Source organism: Nyctibius grandis, chromosome 4 (assembly GCF_013368605.1).
Source record: "Nyctibius grandis isolate bNycGra1 chromosome 4, bNycGra1.pri, whole genome shotgun sequence".
NCBI lineage: Eukaryota > Metazoa > Chordata > Aves > Nyctibiiformes > Nyctibiidae > Nyctibius > Nyctibius grandis.
In genome coordinates, this window is record NC_090661.1 from 93884222 (window position 1) to 93903305 (window position 19084).

At 42.6% G+C, this 19084-nt stretch overlaps 1 protein-coding gene across 4 annotated transcripts in view; it reads left to right on the plus strand.

Moving 5' to 3' along the window:
* Nucleotides 1-1417: 1417 nt before the first annotated feature.
* RBM20 (RNA binding motif protein 20) overlaps nt 1418-19084 on the plus strand; it is a 107487-nt gene continuing 89820 nt past the window's right edge. For 3 of the 4 annotated variants that reach the window (XR_011047949.1, XM_068398084.1, XM_068398085.1), the window contains exon 1: nt 1420-1664. Coding sequence is in view for 3 of the 4 variants with exons in the window: in XM_068398084.1 (XP_068254185.1) it covers nt 1534-1664 (131 nt within the window). In the remaining variant the exon portion in view is untranslated. Of the gene's footprint in view, nt 1665-19084 lie in introns of all 4 variants that reach the window. The other variant, XM_068398086.1, reaches the window with a different exon arrangement.

Consider the following 19084-nt stretch of genomic DNA (forward strand, 5'->3'; position numbering starts at 1 on the left):
AGAATACAGTGTGTGTAAGTCAATGTGTATAACCAAGCACTGACTGCCATTCATTTTTAGAAGGTGCGTTTGGTGTTACGTTACTAAGTGACTGTGCAGCTGAAATACAGCTTGATTCTCTGCTGCCCTGCACCTGGTTGGTGCTCTCCATCTGCAAATTGCAAAGTACGTGATAAATGCAAATAACTTAGAATTTTCCAGTCACTGGGGGTAGTATTTTGTACCCATTTACAAGGCTGCGTGCTTGTAAATGACTATGCCAGGTGCAGAGGGGAGGAGAACCTGACCCCCTCCAAAATTAATCTTTCCCCTGAATTAGGGTAAATTTTTCAAACAAGCCAAAATATCTCTGCTTTCCTCAGAGCGTGTGTAAGTGAGCGTGTGTGTGTTGGGGGGAGGGTGCATGGCATACAGAGGCAGCACAGGAGCAAGTATTGCAGTGGTCTTTACTCAGCCCTCTCTAATTGACAGAGCACATCACAAAGGAAGCAAGAAGACCTGGAAGGAACATTTTCAGTGTTATTCCTTTGGCACGAGCAGCACAATTTCTGCTCCACCGGTCATCTGAAATGTCCTCCCAAAATATGTGCAGGTAAAAACTTTTTGTCCCACTGTATCATCGTGCAGCAATTCCAATCCTTAATGCTGTGTTGTTACATCAGTGGGTAAAGCCTCACTGGTGTTGAGCCCAATAGTGCGTGCGTGTTTGGAAGAGGGAAGCCTGAGATTGATAATCTTTTATTAAAAGCAGGTTCTTTGGTTGGGCCCAGACTGGGGATTTGCTTTAGGGGTGACAGTTACTCGAGAAGGTTTATATTGTTGGCTGGGACATACTCTTCTCTCCCATTTTGTATCAGCTGACAGAGCCTATGTCTGATAAACGACTAATAACATTTCTGCAGAGGTGTTACTGGTGAGGGATTACAATAATAGGCACACTTTTCCCCCCCTGCCCTTGGGAAGGGGAAAGATTTGACGTTTGTAAACCACTGCCGGAGCGTGAACAGGCCGGTCCCGCTCGCTCTTCACCGTCCTTCCCTTTCTTTCCCAAGCACAGCCCCCGCGGCGAGTCCCCGGCACGGCCAGGTGCGCCCCGGCCACCCTGCCCCGCCCGGGACACGGGGCACGACCGCCTGTGCCGGGCCGCCCCGGGGCGGGGGTCCCTCCCGCCGGGCAGGTGCAGGCGGAGGAAGCGGGCCCGGCGCCCAGGTGGGGCCGGCGGGAGCGGCCGCGGGGGGGCCGGGCCGGGGGCACCGCCCGCCCCTCCGGCCCCGCCAGCGCCGCCGAGGCTGCCGTGCGGCGCCGGCCGCCCCCGGCCGGTAGCGGTAGCCCTCCCGCAGGGCGGGCTCAGCCGCGGCGGGCTGCCTGTCCCGCCGTCGCCAGCCCGGCCGCAGCCCGGCGCGGGGGGGGCGGCGGGGGGAGCGCGGTTGCCTCCAGGGCCGGTCCTGTGCCCCCTCCTTCTCTCCCTCCCGCCGCCGCCGCGGCGGAGGGCTGCGCGGCCACCCGCGCCTCCCGCCGCAGGGCCCTCCCCGCATGGTCCCCGCCGCTGCCATGAGCCAGGCCCCGGCCCCCCGCGGCGCTGACCCGCCGGAGAGCGATGCCCGCAGCGGGGCCCCCGGCCGAGGGATGCCGCCGCCGCCCAGCCTGCCCCAGCTCCTCCACAAGTAAGAGCCGCCCCGCGTTCCGCCGGGCCGGGAGGGCGGGCGGGCAGGCGCGGGTCGCTCTCCCTCCCTCCCCGGCGGCGGTGCCCCCCTTCCCTCCCCCGCGCCCAGACTGACAGCCGGGCGGGCGGAGGGTCGGCCCGGCCCCGGCCCCGGCCCCGGCCGAGCGGTGCTCCGCGGGGCTGAGCCTCGCCTCCGGCGCAGCGGCCGTGCGGGTGGCGGCGGGGCACGTACCCCCTAAACACCGGCACCGGTCCCGCTTCCCAGCAGAAGTTTTCTGCCCGAAAAGCCGCTCGTGTCGGTGTTCCCAGGGCTCGCCCCGGCACCGCGTCTCCTCCGGGCGGGGGTCCGCGCCCCCGGGGAGGTCGGTCGAGAAAGTTTTCGTCGGCTGTCGGCGGTGGGTGCGGTGTGGCGGGGTGTGCTGCCAGCCCCGCCGTGCCCGGCAGCCGCTCCTCCGCTTGCGGGCTCCGGCGGCTCCTTGTCAGGCCTGGAGCGAGGGGGCTCCGGTTGTGCCAGAAGCGATCGCATCTCTGCAAAACTGTCACAGAAAATGTAACCTGTGCACGCGTGGAAGGCTTATTAACGAGGGCGACGATGCTAACGGCATTTTACGGTTTCGTTTTCCATCCGGAAAGAAAGGGGAAAAGTCCTTTTGCCGTACAGATGCAGTGGCGTGAGCCGTACTTTTCTGGTTAAATGGGAAGCTTGAAGACAAACGGAATGCTCCGTAGTTAGTACATGAAGCATGAGGAACACATAAGTTGATCTGTGCTGATTCAACATGGTTGCATGCATTGTGTCTGATTTTTCCAGAGTTGTAAGGTGCTAAAAGAGGTAGGAGCTTTTAACAGAGCAGTAAATCAATCTACTAATGAACGCCCAGTTAGAATTGCATTGTATTACTTTAAGATTTGCTGCTGGAGTTGACGAGCAGGACACTGGGCGCTGCTCAGCGGCGTAGGTTGAAAAACGCTTTTGACGTTATGTCCCAGGCCAGCAACTGGACTGAGCCTGTGTGCGGCCGTCAAGCAAACGCGAGTATGACAAAGCACTGTCCGGCTGCGGCGGCCTCGCAGCTGGGCTTGCGCTGCTTCAGGCGCTGGCTTAGGCATCTCCTTTGTCAGTTTGTCAACAAAACCCAACAATGTAACTAACGGAGGAAATGATTTCAATCCTTTCACTTGTATTTTCAAAATACACACACACATGTGTATAAATATTTATGTGCATGTATGCATCAACTTTACAGCAGAGGTTGAATGTTGTTTTAAGTTGGGAATCATGTTCTCTTTTATAAATATGGATGAAACTGGACTTTTAAAGTTGCTGTGGAGTGTGGCCCATAAATTTCATGATGCTTGGTTTTCTTTTTGTCTGTTTGCTTTTAAATCATGTTTTGTAACTTAAACATGAAAACGTTAATGGTTGTTCTTACCCGCATTTTTATTCTTAATTGGAAATACAGACTTGGGAGGTTGCATTGAAACAGCAACATTAACAGCCACTTCCTAGGTCCACTGGGCAGCTGCAGTGCTACATATGAATTGTTGTGCAACCAGAAGGTAATTCCCACTTACTCAAAATCAGTCTTAAATTTTAAACTATGGTCTCTAAAGATGGCCGTTATTTTTTACATTTATCAAGACTTTATGTGGATGTGTATTGCAGGTCGGATAGGTGAAGCTGTGAAGACAGCTTCCTGATTGTATTTCTAACGCGGCGCATGTTATGTACAAAGGCATGGCGGTTTTGTCGGTTGTGCCTGCTAGCAAATTATAGGTAGGAAAACTTTAAATGGTTTCCTTTCGAGCCTATCTTTAATGGAAAGATTTAAGAGAGGTGCCATGTTCTGACCGTTCTTTGTCACGGTAATGTGACGCAGAATGGCAAATGTCGAACGTCTCCATCTAAGGTCCTACAACTTGATCATGCGGTTTTATAACCCTGCGGCATAATTTGGTGTGTGCCTCTGTGTTTACCTGATAATTAATAAATCTCCACCCTGTGTTTAATTGGAAACACAGGCAAATTATAATTTGCTTTACTGTTAATAACTTGGTGTTTAATATCCGAATTGGATATTCAGTGATTGTTAGTGAGATGTTAGGGAATATCTTAAATTGCTCTTCTGAATTTATTTCTAGTATGCTAGAACAGGTATTATGACTGGCAAAATAGGATTGAAAGGAAAGCAGTGAGTCTTCTACAAAATGAAGTTGTGGTTTCATTACTAGGAAACAAAACATTGACCTCTTTTCCCAAGCGTTTGATTTTGTTGACTGTTTTTTTTTTTTAACAATTGCCATCTTTTTGCTTTGTGAGCTGCAGTGAACAAGTGTGCAGTCGCAGAGTGCTCATTCAGAGCAGTGTAGTCAGAATATCGTGTGATATTTAACTGGATCTCCCTGTTTCAACATTTCTATTTTTCCTTATACCATTTAGACTTAAAAAGCTCTCTGGATTCCTTCGTTCTTCCCCCCAGTACTTTTGTTAGAAATTTCTACAGATGTTAGGTGAAGACCAATGTAATTAAAAAAAATTACTTCCTAAATGGGCAGCTGGTAAACTTTCACTGTCAACGCTGAGCATTGAACAAGGATTAAAATTTAGTGAAACTGAAGATCTGAAATGTTTTTGGTAGCAGCTACATTGGCTGAATTTGTGCAACGCAGGTAGCATGCACCATATTCTTTAAATGTCTTTCTGCTTTAACATTTATAATGTAATTTTAATATTAAGATATAAATGAATCCTTAGTTTGAAATTCCTTGCTGACCGTACCCAAATACAATAAGTTATAAATTGAAATATGCTGCCTACATGTTGGATTTTTCCCCCGAGTGACAACGTCATTTCAGTTGATAATAAAGGTCCAATCGTGAGATTTACAGAGCAGTTAAAGCTTTCTGTCTGCACAGGTTGTTGTGGTGTTTGATGGGAAAATACTTCTTATTTTCCAAAAGTAAAAAAGCCTTATTGCAGTCAAAGCCCTGAGGTTGTAGAGCTGAGAGTGAAAAGCTGGTGGGGAAGGGAAACCTGAATTTACACACTACGGAGAATGACTTGTGGATGAAATAAAGCGGAAGACTGAGAAGAAGAAGGATAGTTGTGATGGTGTTGGTTAGTGGTCATAACTGGTTTCTACTGTGGTTGTGGGGAAGGAGTGGAAAGGCAGTGTAGGGCCTGTAGCACTGGCAAGTGAAACACGTGTGGGAAATCTCAGAGAAGACCTCAAATACCTGTTCTGCACAGAAATATTTTAATACATTTTTGGAACTGCTGTTGTGTTGGTTTTTTTCCCTCTTTAGGTAAGTCTGCTCTTATGAGAAGATTTTTGTTTGTAATTTGGAGGTGGTATTGCAAAATGTAACTTTTAGATGACATCTCAGTGTGTGGCAAATTTTAGCACCTGCTGACTGGAATGTCTAAGCAGCATGAGAGAGTGGAGACTCCTATTAATAATTCCAGGTGTGTGATTCATTGCAGTCTGATGGAGCAACTAGCTGGAAATAATTGAGAGAAGGGACTGAGTGGTGTCTGTGGGCTAACTATAAAGATGTTGCATGAAGAGTGCTTTCTGTGAAAGTTCTCGCTTAAAACGTGCTGCAAGTAAACTCCATAATTATAGGAGAGCTAATTGTATTGAAATGCAATCACTTTGGATGTTTTAATGGCTGGTTGCATGCTTTCGATTCTAATGATTTGTCATGGGTAATATCTGTCCAGTGGAAATGGAGCAGTTTTTAACTCCCTGTGTTGATACAGGAGTATACGTTTGTTTTACAAATTGAATAAAGATGTCTCAAAACAATGGGGGGAAAACCAAAGTTAATATTTTTTTTTCTAAGGGGTTGTGCCCTGGAGATTTTGAGCTCCTCTGGAAGGAAGATGGAATTTCCAACATCTGCGCCCGAATCATCATCAGTTTGTGCCAGTTCTGGGGGCAGACAGGAGTAAGCAGGCTGGTGCTGAATGCTTTGAGTCCTTTATTTCCTATAGCAGCGAGGAGGAAACTTGTTGGGAAAAATAACCTCCAACTTATTTTTTTTTTAAAAACTTAAACCCATTATGTGCTGTTTGATTTGCCTCCTTGTGTATTTTGTGTAAAGTGTGGGGTTTTCTTTTTTTTTTCCTTTCTTTTTTTTCCCAACTTAAGGTCTCTCAGGAGAGATAAAATATGAAATGTACTCCCATTATATACATTAGTCATGGCAAATAGTTTGGCATATATGGCAAAGGCTAAACTGATACTTAACAAGAGGACATTAGGAGAAACACTGGTTTTACTGTTTCTCTTCTTACTGTTACTGATCCAGGCTTTCCATATTTATTTGCCTTTTAAAGTACATCTTCCCCAAGTTGCTTCTCTACCTGACAGAGCCCTGAGAACTCATGGAGTTTGTGTTGTAACAACTGTAACAGCCCTGAATGGAGATGAAATCAAAACAAAAAGTGCTGTAGCTGTCTTAGCTGAGAAACTACCAAAACGAGGGGCAGGAACTGAAAAAGCAGACTGCCTGGTCTGGGACTCGCCAGAGAATGTGGGAACTATACCCGTGTTATTAAACTGCTCCTTGTGTTTCCCATTCATCCTCTCTGTATGTTATGAAACACACAGCAAGGGAACCTCAGCTTTTTTGGAATTGTCTGGCTCCTTGCTGTGTAATTATTGAGACTCTTCTTAGACCTCACCTGACATAAAAATCAGGACTTAAAATGTGTGTGCCAAATGTGTGTGTGCTTAGGGGTAGGGACAGGGACACCTGGGGGGTGCTTCACTTTTTAGTTCAGTTGCTTACAAAAAGTAGCATCAGCTATGATAATTACTGTCAAGTCAGGTAATGAAAATTTCTCTTTTCTCTTAATATCTCACTTTCTTAACACTTCTTATTTCAAATACTTTTTTTTTAATCATTTTTTGATGGAAACGAATGACCCCTCCTGTATATCAGGTGTGACCCAAAGCCTAACAAAAATTATGGAAAGTGTGGGTTTCTTTGTCTTGAAATATTTGTGTTTGTGTGTGTTTGGTATTTTTCTGTTTGTTTTTTTTTAAAAAAAACCTCTCATTTAAAACCCAACAGCTTACTGGGAGAAAAGCACAATAAAATTGAATGTAAGGCTTGAAGAGAGAGCACAGAGGTACAAAGTGGAAAGGGGTCAGAAAAAAAAATTTGGAAGAAATGCCTTGCGTGCAAACATCTCCCTGTAATCTGGCTTGTATTATCAATTATCAATCAATTATTAGTTGCCCAGAAACGTCAAAATTCTTTCACATATTTTAGTGGAGAGAGATAATAGCAGTGATATCAACTTTAGTAGAAAGTTAAATAATACGTACTTTATAAGAAGCAATGTCATAAGTGGTTTTTGGACCACAACACATGGCGATGGAGTCCTCTTTACTGAAACTAAGTTGTCTGGGTGCTGCTCTTTTTTGGAAATTCAGTACTACTGTTCCCATCAATGGGAAGACTGGGAAATGTGGTTTTTTTGGTTTTCCTCTTAATTCAGCCCTTGTCCATTCGAAGCTGCATGCACTTAACAGTGAGTAGTACGTGTGACCTGCTGAGCTACTGCTACACTGTGGTGATGATGCTAAAATCTTTCTGACCCTGTTTGGAGGAAAGGAAAATAGAGATGGGTAAAAACCTCAATACCTTTTAATTCTGATCCTTTCTGGGGGCTGTCAAAATGTGAGGAACTAGATCTTCAAAAATACATTTATACTTCATAGGGGAGTGCAGAAATTTATTTAGGAGAGTAAAAAAGAATTGTTTGCATGAAACAATGATTTTGGTCACTTAAAAATACTCATTCAAATAGAATCTGCTTTTTCTAAAGAGTCAGTTGTCTTGATTATTTTTTTATTTAAACGAACTCCTTTGATCTGATTTGCAGCTAGACACTTTATCAGACTGATTTTATTCCCTTGAATATACTCCCCCCCTTTTTCCCCCCTCTTCATCCTTTGTAACATTTTATGTTGATTTAAGGATGTAATCGCTCTGTTAGCCTTTGCCCCTCTATGTCCAGCTGCTTTCTCTTTGTCACACTAATGACCCATCACAGTGAAGCTGTCACTTGACACATTGGGTGAAACCAGAAAACCTGCCCCTTTGGGTTTTAGAAACGTTTAATATCTGTGCTGTTCTGACAACTCAAGGTTAGTCTGTTTTACAAATGCCTCTTGCCTATATAGATAAAAAGCCAAATAAAAGCATTGAGTATTCTGTTGCAAGAAGGGGGCAAAGGCTTGTTTTCCTAAAGGATCAGTATTTATGAGTGCATAGGCAATTATTTTGTTGCAGGCTTACTGCATTTTTTTGTGTCTCTGTGTGTGTGTAAACTTGTGAAATCTGAGTTTAACTGATATTAATTGTAGCACAAGCTGCATATTTATCTTGTGTGTCTGAGGAAGTGCAAGGAAGATGGATTTGTTATTAGTTTTCTGCATGTCTGTGTTGGGAGATGAGCTGAAAGGGCAGTGAGCAGGACCACGCTGGACTTGCACTGTGTGGCTGTTGCACTAAATGATGCTGTTCAGATTTGTCCTCCGTCATCTCTGTTTTTTAAAGACATGCAGGTATCTCACCAGCCTTTGCAGAATGCTCCAAAAATGCTATGAGCCCTCCCTGACTCTGAGGGTGATATGATTCTCTATCTGTACTGGTTGTGAAGTGTAGTCCATCTCCTGCACAGTTTTAACTCCAAAGCCTGTGTTACATGAAATGTTAATGATGGTAACGGCTTTAAGAGGGATGGGAAAATATTCTGCTTCATCACTTCTGGACATACTTCTTACTAGGAAAAGACAGGGACAGGATACGGAAGTGTTTAACTCCTGTTCCCTTGAGTAACGTCTACTGCTGGCCAGATGGACAGAGAAAATGGTGTTGTGGGCAGGTTATGAGCAAGCTCCCTGGCTGATTTCTGATCACCTGGTCCCTTCCCTGGCTTACTGGCTTTTGAGATACCAAAAGCATCTGATCTTATCTAGCCTTAGCTTTCCTCAACTTGCCATAAATACTGTGATTTTCTGTGCAGTAGGCTGCAGAGTATCAGAATTCAGGCAATGTAAAATGTCTTGAATGTAGCAGTGTCAAAAGCTAGTTTTACTCTTCGTGGCTTTTTTCTGGAGGGGGGAGATCTGCAAGTTGATGGTGTCTGTGAGCTAGGGCCACTTCTTCAGAAATGTGCAGGAGTTGCTCTTGCATTTTTACTTACATTTGAATCTTTGTTTTAAGAAATAGACATTACGTCCCACTGCAACAAGTGGCTTGATGGCTGGCATTTCCTTTAATGAGATAACAAATACTCTTCTGTGGGCTTTTGCATATTGTATAGTTGAAAAGCAACAGTAAGTTGACCACAGTCTGTTTCTGCAGTAAGAAATATTATTTCTGTCTCTGCTGATTAACATATTCTCCTCCTAGGGGAAGATGTGCTAAGTAATTTTATTAGGTTGATGACACATACAGTTCGTTAACACTGACCAACTTTATGTTGTATTTTTTGGCCTCAGTTTTTTAAAAAACTGTAAAATAAAATTGCAAAATAGTTATTGAGAACAAAATGCCATTTAATGCTTTAATAATATCTTTTTCACCCTGCTTTCTGCTCTGCCTGGAACTAGAGTGAGAGCGGATTAACTTCTGCTACAGAGATGTTTGCTCCAGTCCCTGCAGAGCTGTGCATAGCTATGTGTGTTTGCGTGGTTTGCAGGCGGGATGCCACTCCAGAGATTGTCAGAGATTTCCTCTGCTCCCCCACATAAAATTCTTTGTCAGAGATTGTGCACATTCAGACTGAGGATGGGATTTGGAAAAAAGATTACTCTTGTCTCCTGAAACAATAGAGAGAAATATTACCAAACTAGGGTGAGATTTTTTTCAGACCTAGGCTCCTCTTATCTTCCAAACTCTTCCATTAACACATCTTAACATTCACACCCCTGCTATCCATGTGCTCTGCACCATCCATTTGTGCCCCACTCATGGCACATTCTTGTAAGGTCACCTACAGCTTTCCACCGTCCTGCCAACCAACAACCAAACATTGGGCTATTTTCTTTATTTACCACTTCATTCAAGGTCACTGTTCTATCCTGTAGCAACACCTTCTCCTCATGGTACAGGCAGGGCTTACCCTTTTGCTGGCATCTTTCTGTTGACTCCCTTTGAGATGGCCCAAGAGGTTTGCCTCAGGTTACTCAAGACATGCAAAATGCTTAGGAAAGTGTCATTGATGTGTCTAGAGGTGAACATGTTTCTAAGTAATACAGAAGAATATTAGTCGACTGGGATGGTGTTTATAGATACTTCTGTGGCAGCATGGGCAAACAGGTTCATAGGTAAAAGTGGTGTAAATGAAAGAATGAAAGTTCTGTGGTACTTGAATCCAAGTCAACTCTTGTATTTTCTGCACTGTTTTTGATGTTATTTGAATATACATTCTCTTTTCCATCTCCTGGAGAAGTAAAAAGTGCTAACTAACTGCCTCAAATTTGACAATAAAATTTAAGTTAATCACATATCAGTGTATCTTTGGTAGCCGAGACTTCTAAAAGACAAGGGATCATTACTGTTCAGCCTAGGTTTTGTAGGTTTTCTGCATTGCAAGGTTTTAAAGGTTTGAATTTCCTTCCAAAGCAAAGGACTAAAATGGAAATTTGCAAGGGCTAGAAGTCATTTGGTCGTTTTGTTTAGATGGTTGAAGTATATCTGCAGAGTAAAGCAACACATCTTACACGTTACATAAATATGTAAGGTGGCCAAGCCAGTTTGCTTGTCAGTGGTAAATAAGACTTAAATTCCTCTTTGGGTATAATGTATACACTATGAGACTGATCTTGCAAAGCCTTATTCATACACACGAGGATTATTAATGTGTGTAAGGCTTTAGAGGATCAGACCCTGTCACCTAAGTCTGCAAGGCTTTGTGACTACTGCTTGCTTGGGTTTTTTGTGTTTTGTTTTTTTTTTTTGCCAGGTCACTAGGAAACCTGCACAGAAATGTTAAGAACAGTAATTGCTGATAGGAGAGACCTAATGCAGTAGAAGCCAAAGAAAATAATAGACTTGTGTTCCAGCATTGAAACTTTTCTTTTAAAAGAGAGCATGGAGCTGTGCAGGGAGGAGTATGGATCCATGCTCCTTTGTGCTTCTTAATAGCGTATTAATGGTCTCACATATTTTAAACCCAATACTCTGGAGTGTTAAAGCCTCACTAGCTGTAGGGATCTGCAGAGTCGGAGGTGGAGAGGGCTTTTACAAAGAGCCCGTCAGCTCTGCACTGTGCTGCACTTACAGGTGGCCATCACTGCTGTCTTCCAATTTGTGCTGAGCATTTGGGAGAAAAAAAGGCATGGTCTTACATCTCTCATCTAAATTGGCTACTTGCTTTGTTTTCCATGCGAGCTCTCAGGATTTTTTTTTGTTACATTTGCTGCAGTTTTTTAATGGAATAACATGAAAATAACAGGTACATTTTTGTGTTATTTCCACCTATATTCAAAGGAGCTTTTAGAAATTTTATGAAGATCCCATTTTATCCTAATCCATATGGCAAAGACAAAATATCAGCAACTAAGATTACTTTCTGGATTGCTGGCATAATTTACGGGCAGAATCTGCTCTAAACTGCAAGACAGCCATTTGTAGCCTTTTCTGTACACTCTGCTGTCTCTTACTGTGCATTTTTGGACTGCTGTTTGTAATCTCCGCCTGCTTTGTAGAATATAAGACCCTTTTACCCAAAGAAGATACAAATAGAGAGAAGAAGAGACTCCCCACACATTTCTTACTGATCTGTTTAGTATCATAGATTTTTTCTTTTGTGTGTCCTTCTTTGAAGCATTAAAACCTGCTGTTTTGCTTTGGTGCTTCTGTAATTTCAAGTTGTATTACGTGAAAGTTGGTAGTAGTGTTCCAAAGCCAAGGACTTGATTGGCAAGTTTTAGCTGTGAGTAAATTTTCACAGCTGATCCATAAATCCCCGACAGAGCATTAGGAGCTTCAGAGTGGCTCTGGCAAGCTCTCCTACAATAATTGTAGTTTTAAGTTTGTTATATTTAGTTTTCTCACCTCTTAGATAGATGCCAGGAGGAACCTCACTAGAAGCAAAAGAGCTCTGTATCTACTTTTTCCTCCAAGTTGGCAGTTTGTACAAATAGCACAGCGTGGGAGGAGGGCTTGCTGGTTGACTCCCAGTCAGAGTCCTCTCCAAGGCAGAAACAGTCCAAGAGTGTGACTTGTGACAAATGGACCCCAGACCTGGGGTTAGACATTTCAGTAATTTGAGGAGACTTGCAGTGCATAATTTCTCACCCCCCACCTCCAGCCCCTGCTCTTAAGAAATAACAGAATCATCAAGGGAGGCAAAAAAAAATGCTTCTTGAAGCTTAAACATGACAGAGTTGTATATAACTCTGTGAGACAGAGAGGCAGCTCTTCATTTAAATTCCCTGAGGTAATTGTACTTATTTATCTGTAGTGAAGCTGGCAGAGTGACCAGCTTTCAGGAGTGACCACTACTCTAAGAACAGAACTGCATGGGTGGCAGCGGTGAGAGCAACAGGGGTTTCTTTTGGGTGCCAGGGTTTGATGGTAACGATGCTGCTGGAGCAGCTGGAAGCCTGGCTTCGAGACCACGTCCCCTTTAGGCTCATTGCTCTATACATGTGCAGTAAAACCAGTGCCAAAGCAGCTGTATTGCATCTTTGAGAAGCCCTGGAGAACACTTCTCATATACTAACGCCCCACCAGGCAGCCTAATAAAGCCAGAGGAGAGGTTCCTATCATTCCCCTGGATTTGGATCCTGCTGGATGAGCTCTGGAAGCAAACTCAGACTTGGCTGCTTGTTAGAGCAATTAATGAATATTTTGTATGTTTCCTTCTGAAATCTGAACTGCTTTGCCAGGGATGTACTTTGCACTTGGTGGAATCTGTGTATTACCTTGCTGAAGGAACAAGGCGACTGTGTAGAAGGAAGAGGTGTGTCTGCATGGTAAACTCTTCCAAAGGGATATTTTTTTCCCTTTCTAGAAGAGGAAAAGATCAATTGAATCTCTTTGTCCTCTGCTACATAAAACCAGCCTCTCATACCTATAACCCTTGAATGGTTTCTTTACACAGGAGGTGATACAGAAGCATTATCTGAACTATTTTTGAAAAGGAAAGGAAGAAGAATTGGTGATAGTCTTTTAATTGAATTTTCAAATAATTTTTTTTTCTAGAGCAAGAAAAGCAGAAATTTCATTCATATTAAAAACTCCTTCAAACAAAAATTCCTTCATGTTAAATTTTAATTTAGGAGGATCAGAAGCTTTGTTGGTTAGGGTCTTGTTAGGATAAGGATGGAGTGAGTAACCATAAATAGTGATACACTGAGTGATAATCTCGCCCTACAAACTTTGTGTTGAACTTAAGCAGGAGAAGGTAAAAATACCAGAAATGGGATTGGTCATCTCTTCAATCCTTAGTTTCAAGTGCTTTAACTCCATTTGATGCAAGAAGTCAAGTGGAAGATGTCATTCCTGTGGTGGGAAGAGTGCTGTTGATGCCTGGGCCAGTTTTGGTATCTGACACTTGAACTAGAAATGCTGGAAGTGATAAGAATAAATAAGCTAATTACACGTGTACAAATGAAATGCAGAGTGTGCTTCAGCTGGAAGAAAAGATGATGCCCTTCCTCTGTAAATCATAATGGAAAAAAGTTTTCAGAACAATATGGAGCTTCTAACATGAATTTGGATAGGATTGTGAAAAAAAAATTAAAAATGCAAAATGGTGTTAAGATTAAAAACAAAATATATCAGGTATATGGATGTAAACTACATATATCTTCCTAAGTTTACCTGCATAAGTGTTGTGCTCTGCTTTATTTCCTCAAGAAATGAATGGATGGGAAGCAGGTTACTAAGAGGACAGTATGGACCTCCTGTACTTTTGGGCAAAGAGTTCACTAAGTGTAGGTAAGGTAAGGCTGTAGGTAAGAATGGCAGGGCATCCTTGCCTAGTGATTTTTGACCAGCAGGATGTTAATGCAAACTTCCACTAACTCGCATTTCATCTCCCTGGCAAATAAAATTTGCAAATGCTTATTCACAGAAGTAGCTGGAGTGAATCAGTGACCAGTATTTAGACGTCAGATGTTTACAGGTGGTGCCTAAGATGAATCTGTAATTAAAGGCTAAACAAAAGAGGGGGCGGATGAGTCTAGTCTTACTGCTGATTGTTGCTCTAAAATACAAGCAAGGGAATGCAACTGTGAAAGATGAGGGGAGAGTTTAGCAGGCTTGTTTTCACTGCAGGGTTAATTCAGGCTCCTGCCTAGGTTTTAACTGTTACCATCTATCAAGCAAAGTTAGTCTTAGTTAAAAAGGTGCTTTTGAATCTGCCTTTCACTTGGATATCTGTCACTTTGGGAAGAATATGTTGGAAAAATAATCTGCATGCTGGTTTTCCTCCATTTCCACCATTCCCTGAAGGACAGAAACGTTCTCCATGTGATGCTATTGACAAGGAAGGGTTTCAGCCCTGCCCCGCTGCGAGAACTTGCCAGACTGAAACAGCATCTGATGGGCCAGGACCTACTATGGGGAAGCTTGTGCTTGGGTTGGGTTAATCAGGGATAGGTCAGGAAGGTGAAGTGTGTGAGGGAGCAATACCTAGAAGAATCATCAATCTTTCTTAATGTGCGAAAAAGCCTGCGCGCTTCTCCCCACCTTCTTTGGGAGAGCCCAGGCATTATGCTGGCATTGAGTCAAACAACTTTTTTTTCTCTCTCTTTCTGCAATGTAGTCTTGGTCTAGCTGGTATCAACGTTTCTTTTTCCAGCTATTAATTAAAATGAGAATTAAGTTAAACTTATCTCCAGGTGCAAACTCAGTCATTTGCTTTTCCCTCCTCATGAGAGAAAAAGTGGCGTACTTACAGCTTTAGTAGTTGCAAGAGGTGGCTGACGGGAAAACTAAGTAAGTGTCTTTTCCTGTGCGGATGTTATTTACCTGTGAAGTGGCCAGGGCAGTCAGGAGGTTCTCCAGCTTGTGTATATGTCTCTGAGAGTACAAGCGATTTGAAGAAACAAATGACAACGTTTTCCTGATTGAAAGGGTGCCTAGACTTATCTAAGGCTACAGCAGGGTATTAATAGAACATACTGCATTTCCTTCGCGTAAAAATACGAAGGGCACTTTGCTGAGAAAAAATCCTGCTGTGCCTTTCTGTCTTTGGGACCAGCTCATCACCCAGCTAAAATTAAAAGGTGAAGTCAGGCAGTTCTTGCTCTCTATTTTTAAACTGCTTCAGCATATGAATGTGAGTGTGAAATCTTTCTTTAGGCCTCTCTTAACTTAATTACCTACTTATTCAAAATATTTTCTTCTCAAATTTCTGAGCTATAATTATATTAATCTTTTCTGTGGACACACTTTAGCTACTCGATGTTTGTTTAATTAGTTTTATACTTCATTTGTAGTTCTGTAATTATTTACAGTGATGGAAGCGTCGTGGTAAGTGTTTAAAACCTATTTTGATCTGTTGTTAAAAATTAGCAAGTAGATGATGTTTTTGTATATCTGTTCCATGTTTTTCTTCTGGAAAATATCACGAGGAAGCCCACTTAAAAAAACGAAAACAAAACAGTAGAGAGAATTCAAACAAATAATTTTCATTTTGACCTTAGTAATAGATAATGATGTAATAACTGAAAATGTTTTGTCACACTTTCATTTCTTCAAATCTTTTGTTCTGTGCAAGCTTATTCCTATTTTGTTTTGTTTATATGCCTTTTCTTTTGTTTGGGTGGAAGGGGTGATGTGGCCCCAGCACAGGAGGTGCAGCGGAACTGCTTATAAACCATGGATTTGTCCCTCTTTTCTCCTGATTTGATATACTGAAATCTTCTTCCTGCATTTCAGTGAATCTATGAAAAATTCCTGTCAACCACCTTTGAAATTAAATTGAGTCCTCTTTGCTTGCATAGAGAAATAATGTTTTGCAGTCTCTTAGTTGCAGCCTGCAGAGGGTGTGCTTTCCTCCTTCAAACCATCATCTCCCAGCACAGTGCCCATAACACACCGTCCCATTGACACTGTACCGAGAACCCGGCATTGCACCCAGAGGTACGAAGGCAAAAGGGTGTCTGTCCGTCTCTGTCCCCTGTGACACCTGTCCCTTGATTCCTTTGACTATCAGCTGTTTGAAGAACAGGCTGTGGGACTTCTTCCCAACTGACCCCTTTCACAGTGAAAAGGACAATCCTGAGAGAACATGGTGTTTCTTTGCATCCTCTTTCTGGACTGGCTGTTGATCCTAAACATAGTACAAAATGGAGATACGAGCTTTTTCCTTCTCAGTGTTTTCCTGGTTCCTTTGCTTTGGTCAGTGGGAGCAGCTGTGGGGTCAGAGATCTTGGGAGAGTCTTCCCTGCAGTTTCTCATGTCTGATCAAGCAGTGATCAGACTCCACTGTGCTGGGTCGTTTGTGTTTTGTCAGGGATCTGAGGTTGGGTGAGGTGGTGTTTTGAAAGGCATTACCTTCAGTGTCCACCTACTCCTGGAACGTGCATATGGGAGTCTACACGTAGTCCTACCTTTGACAGCTAAATGAGTAAACCACCTGCTGCAAACTGTCTTTAGAGTGGCTGGTACTTGGGGATGGCAGTTAAGTGTGGTTACATGTCCCCAGGCAAACCCCACGTACTGCTCATCTGACTGGTATACTTTCACATACTTCCCTCTTCCGCTTACCAGAAATACTGGAGATTTCATAGGCTTGGGTGTTAGATGGCAGCGCATTTGTATTGCTGGTGAGAAACATGTTGCTAGTCACGATTAGTGGCAGTATAGTTAGATAGCTACACAGCGATGTTGAGTAACACAAACCTGGAGCCACACTCTTTTGGACACATCTTCCCACGCCAATCTTGGTGCTTGGAACAGTTTGCCCATTAATTTGTTTCAAGCTTCTACCCCTCCCTGACCTCTCCAGAAAACTCTTGGCAAACCATCTCTTCTGTAAATCCCCCTGCCTCCCCTGGCCACTGCCCCTCTGTTCGTGCTGACCAGTCCTGTTGCCCGTTTTTGACTTCAGATTGGAATTTGTCGGCACAGAAGTTTATGTGAGCATTTTATGTCTCCTAAAGAAATACACAGACCCCTTAATCTTTCAGAAATGAAAAGTTGCATTTTAAGACTTAAATACAAACATGATGTTCACTTAGACAATGGGATTTTTTATAAGGCTAATTATATTCACAGATATTCTTTTCTCCAACTGGAGACTGTAGTCCAATATTAGAAAGGCTACACTAACAGTACCCGCAGAACTTCTGCTGCCGTCGTCTTTGTCTGCATCTTCTGCTGCTGTTTAACTTTCAAAACTGATTGGTGTTGAATGTTTTTTTAAATGAACATTTAAAAATTATTGTGCTTTAGTGAAACACATGCTTGACAAAGATGTGAAAAGCATCTTGACAAAATCAGTGGGTTTCAAAGGTGTTCACATACTTCAGTGCTTGAAACGGAGCCTGAGGAATTTGTCCTCTGGAATCTTACGTTATGTTTCGGCCATTGGAAACGAAGCACCTGACAGCATTAAGCTATCAGAAGGATTTCCAGTCATGGGCAAGCAGCCGTTATGTATATGTTAATCCACAGTAGGAGATTTGGACAGCTTTTGATATTAGAGAGTACTGGAAGAGAAAGGAGAATTTCATGGGTATGATGCAAATCTAGTAGAATTGCTAATTGCACTTCTAAATAATCTTAAAAGTGCATTTCTCAAGGTGGCCAGAGGAACTATTTTGTAATTGCTACGCCTGTTGAAAAGTATCTTAGCAGCTTTGTCTCATTTTAAAGCAGACACTTAAAATTCTCTAATGCCCTTTTCAATAGATTGAATTAAATAACTGGAGAACTGGAAACTGTATCTGGTTTTTGGCAGCTTGAGCATTTATACATTTGTTTGAATGCTGCAGAGGTTACACGAACAGATTTATTAGCTGAGCTAAACATATGGTTTTAAAACCAGACTATAAAAATTCTTAGTTTTCGTCATATTGTGGCTTTACATAGTTTTAATAGTAGACTTTATTTGAAGAATTTGAAGCATCCTCATTTTTATTTCCAAAAATGGTACATGAAATGTATTTATTTAAGTGGGTAAAAAGAGTAAAGAGCCAGGTCATAAAGCAGTGTTCACTAAAATGTGCAAAAATAATACAAAGATTCCTGTCATGTGATCTGATAACGAAACCAGAGGAAATAACTTTCTTGTGCAGCGTATCACACAGGTGGAATAGAAAACATCTATGTCAACATTAGTAATAAAGATGTATGTAATATATCAACATTTTTATGTGCACATGTGTTTTTTGGTATGTGTGTGCATCTGTGCACCTATATACAGTTTTATTTATTTAAGGAAATCCTATTTTAGAGATCATTCACAATTTTAGCTATTAATATTGCTAACATTTCCCAACATATAAATACTCCGTTGTGGTCTCCCACACAGCTGTTGTGTCCTCCAAAAAGACCTGTGCTCCTTCAACCAGGGAATTGTGTAAAACCGGTGTTAGGACAATGATGTATATGATGAACTTATATTGTCCAAAAGGTCAGTTGGTTTCTTACCACATTTCTGGGGCAGTCTGAGTCAAAGCATTGATAAGATGGAAACTGTCTTTATATTTTCAGGGTGTGATTTTAAAAACAAAGAGACTTGAACTGTTCCAAATCCCCCTCCAATGCTTTGGCTTTTCTGTCAGTTGACATTTCAGATTATTTCATGGACTGTGACACGACCTAACTTTTACAGCAACTTCTATAAGGTACTCCTTCTGTCCTTTTTACCACATTTGTAATAAATTTGTGATGAGTTTAGCCTGAACTGATTGTTTGGAGGGTTGGGGATCGTGGAAGAGCTGAGAATGTTGTATGAGCATGGCTTTGTATAGAGAGTGCATGTGCATGTATGTATACATATTTATGTATATATATACATACATGAATATGTCTTCTTGAGCTGTGGATAATAACCCTGTTGCATATCTCCTTAAGGATGCTGAAGTCTTGAAAGTAAAATGGGAATGGCTGCCTGCGAAAGCCAGTCACGAGGTTTCACTTGCTGAGCTCTCTGCAGGTTGCCCTGTCTAGGGCTTGGCTTTGTCTTCCTGGAAAAAGTATCTCGAGGAGCACGGTGGGATGTGTCAGCCCAGGGCTATCTGTAAAGGGGATCCACTGTGAAACTAAACTGCTGCGTGTTGTTGACCCTTGTTGGCTTTCAGCCATAGAGCAAGTTTCAAAGAAATGGATCTAAGTGCTATTGTATAAACTTTGTTTCACATGTCAGAAGTGGTGCTAGTCCCTGCTGGCAAGGAGCATGTCCGACTTCTCTTGCAGCGAAAGCGAGCCCTG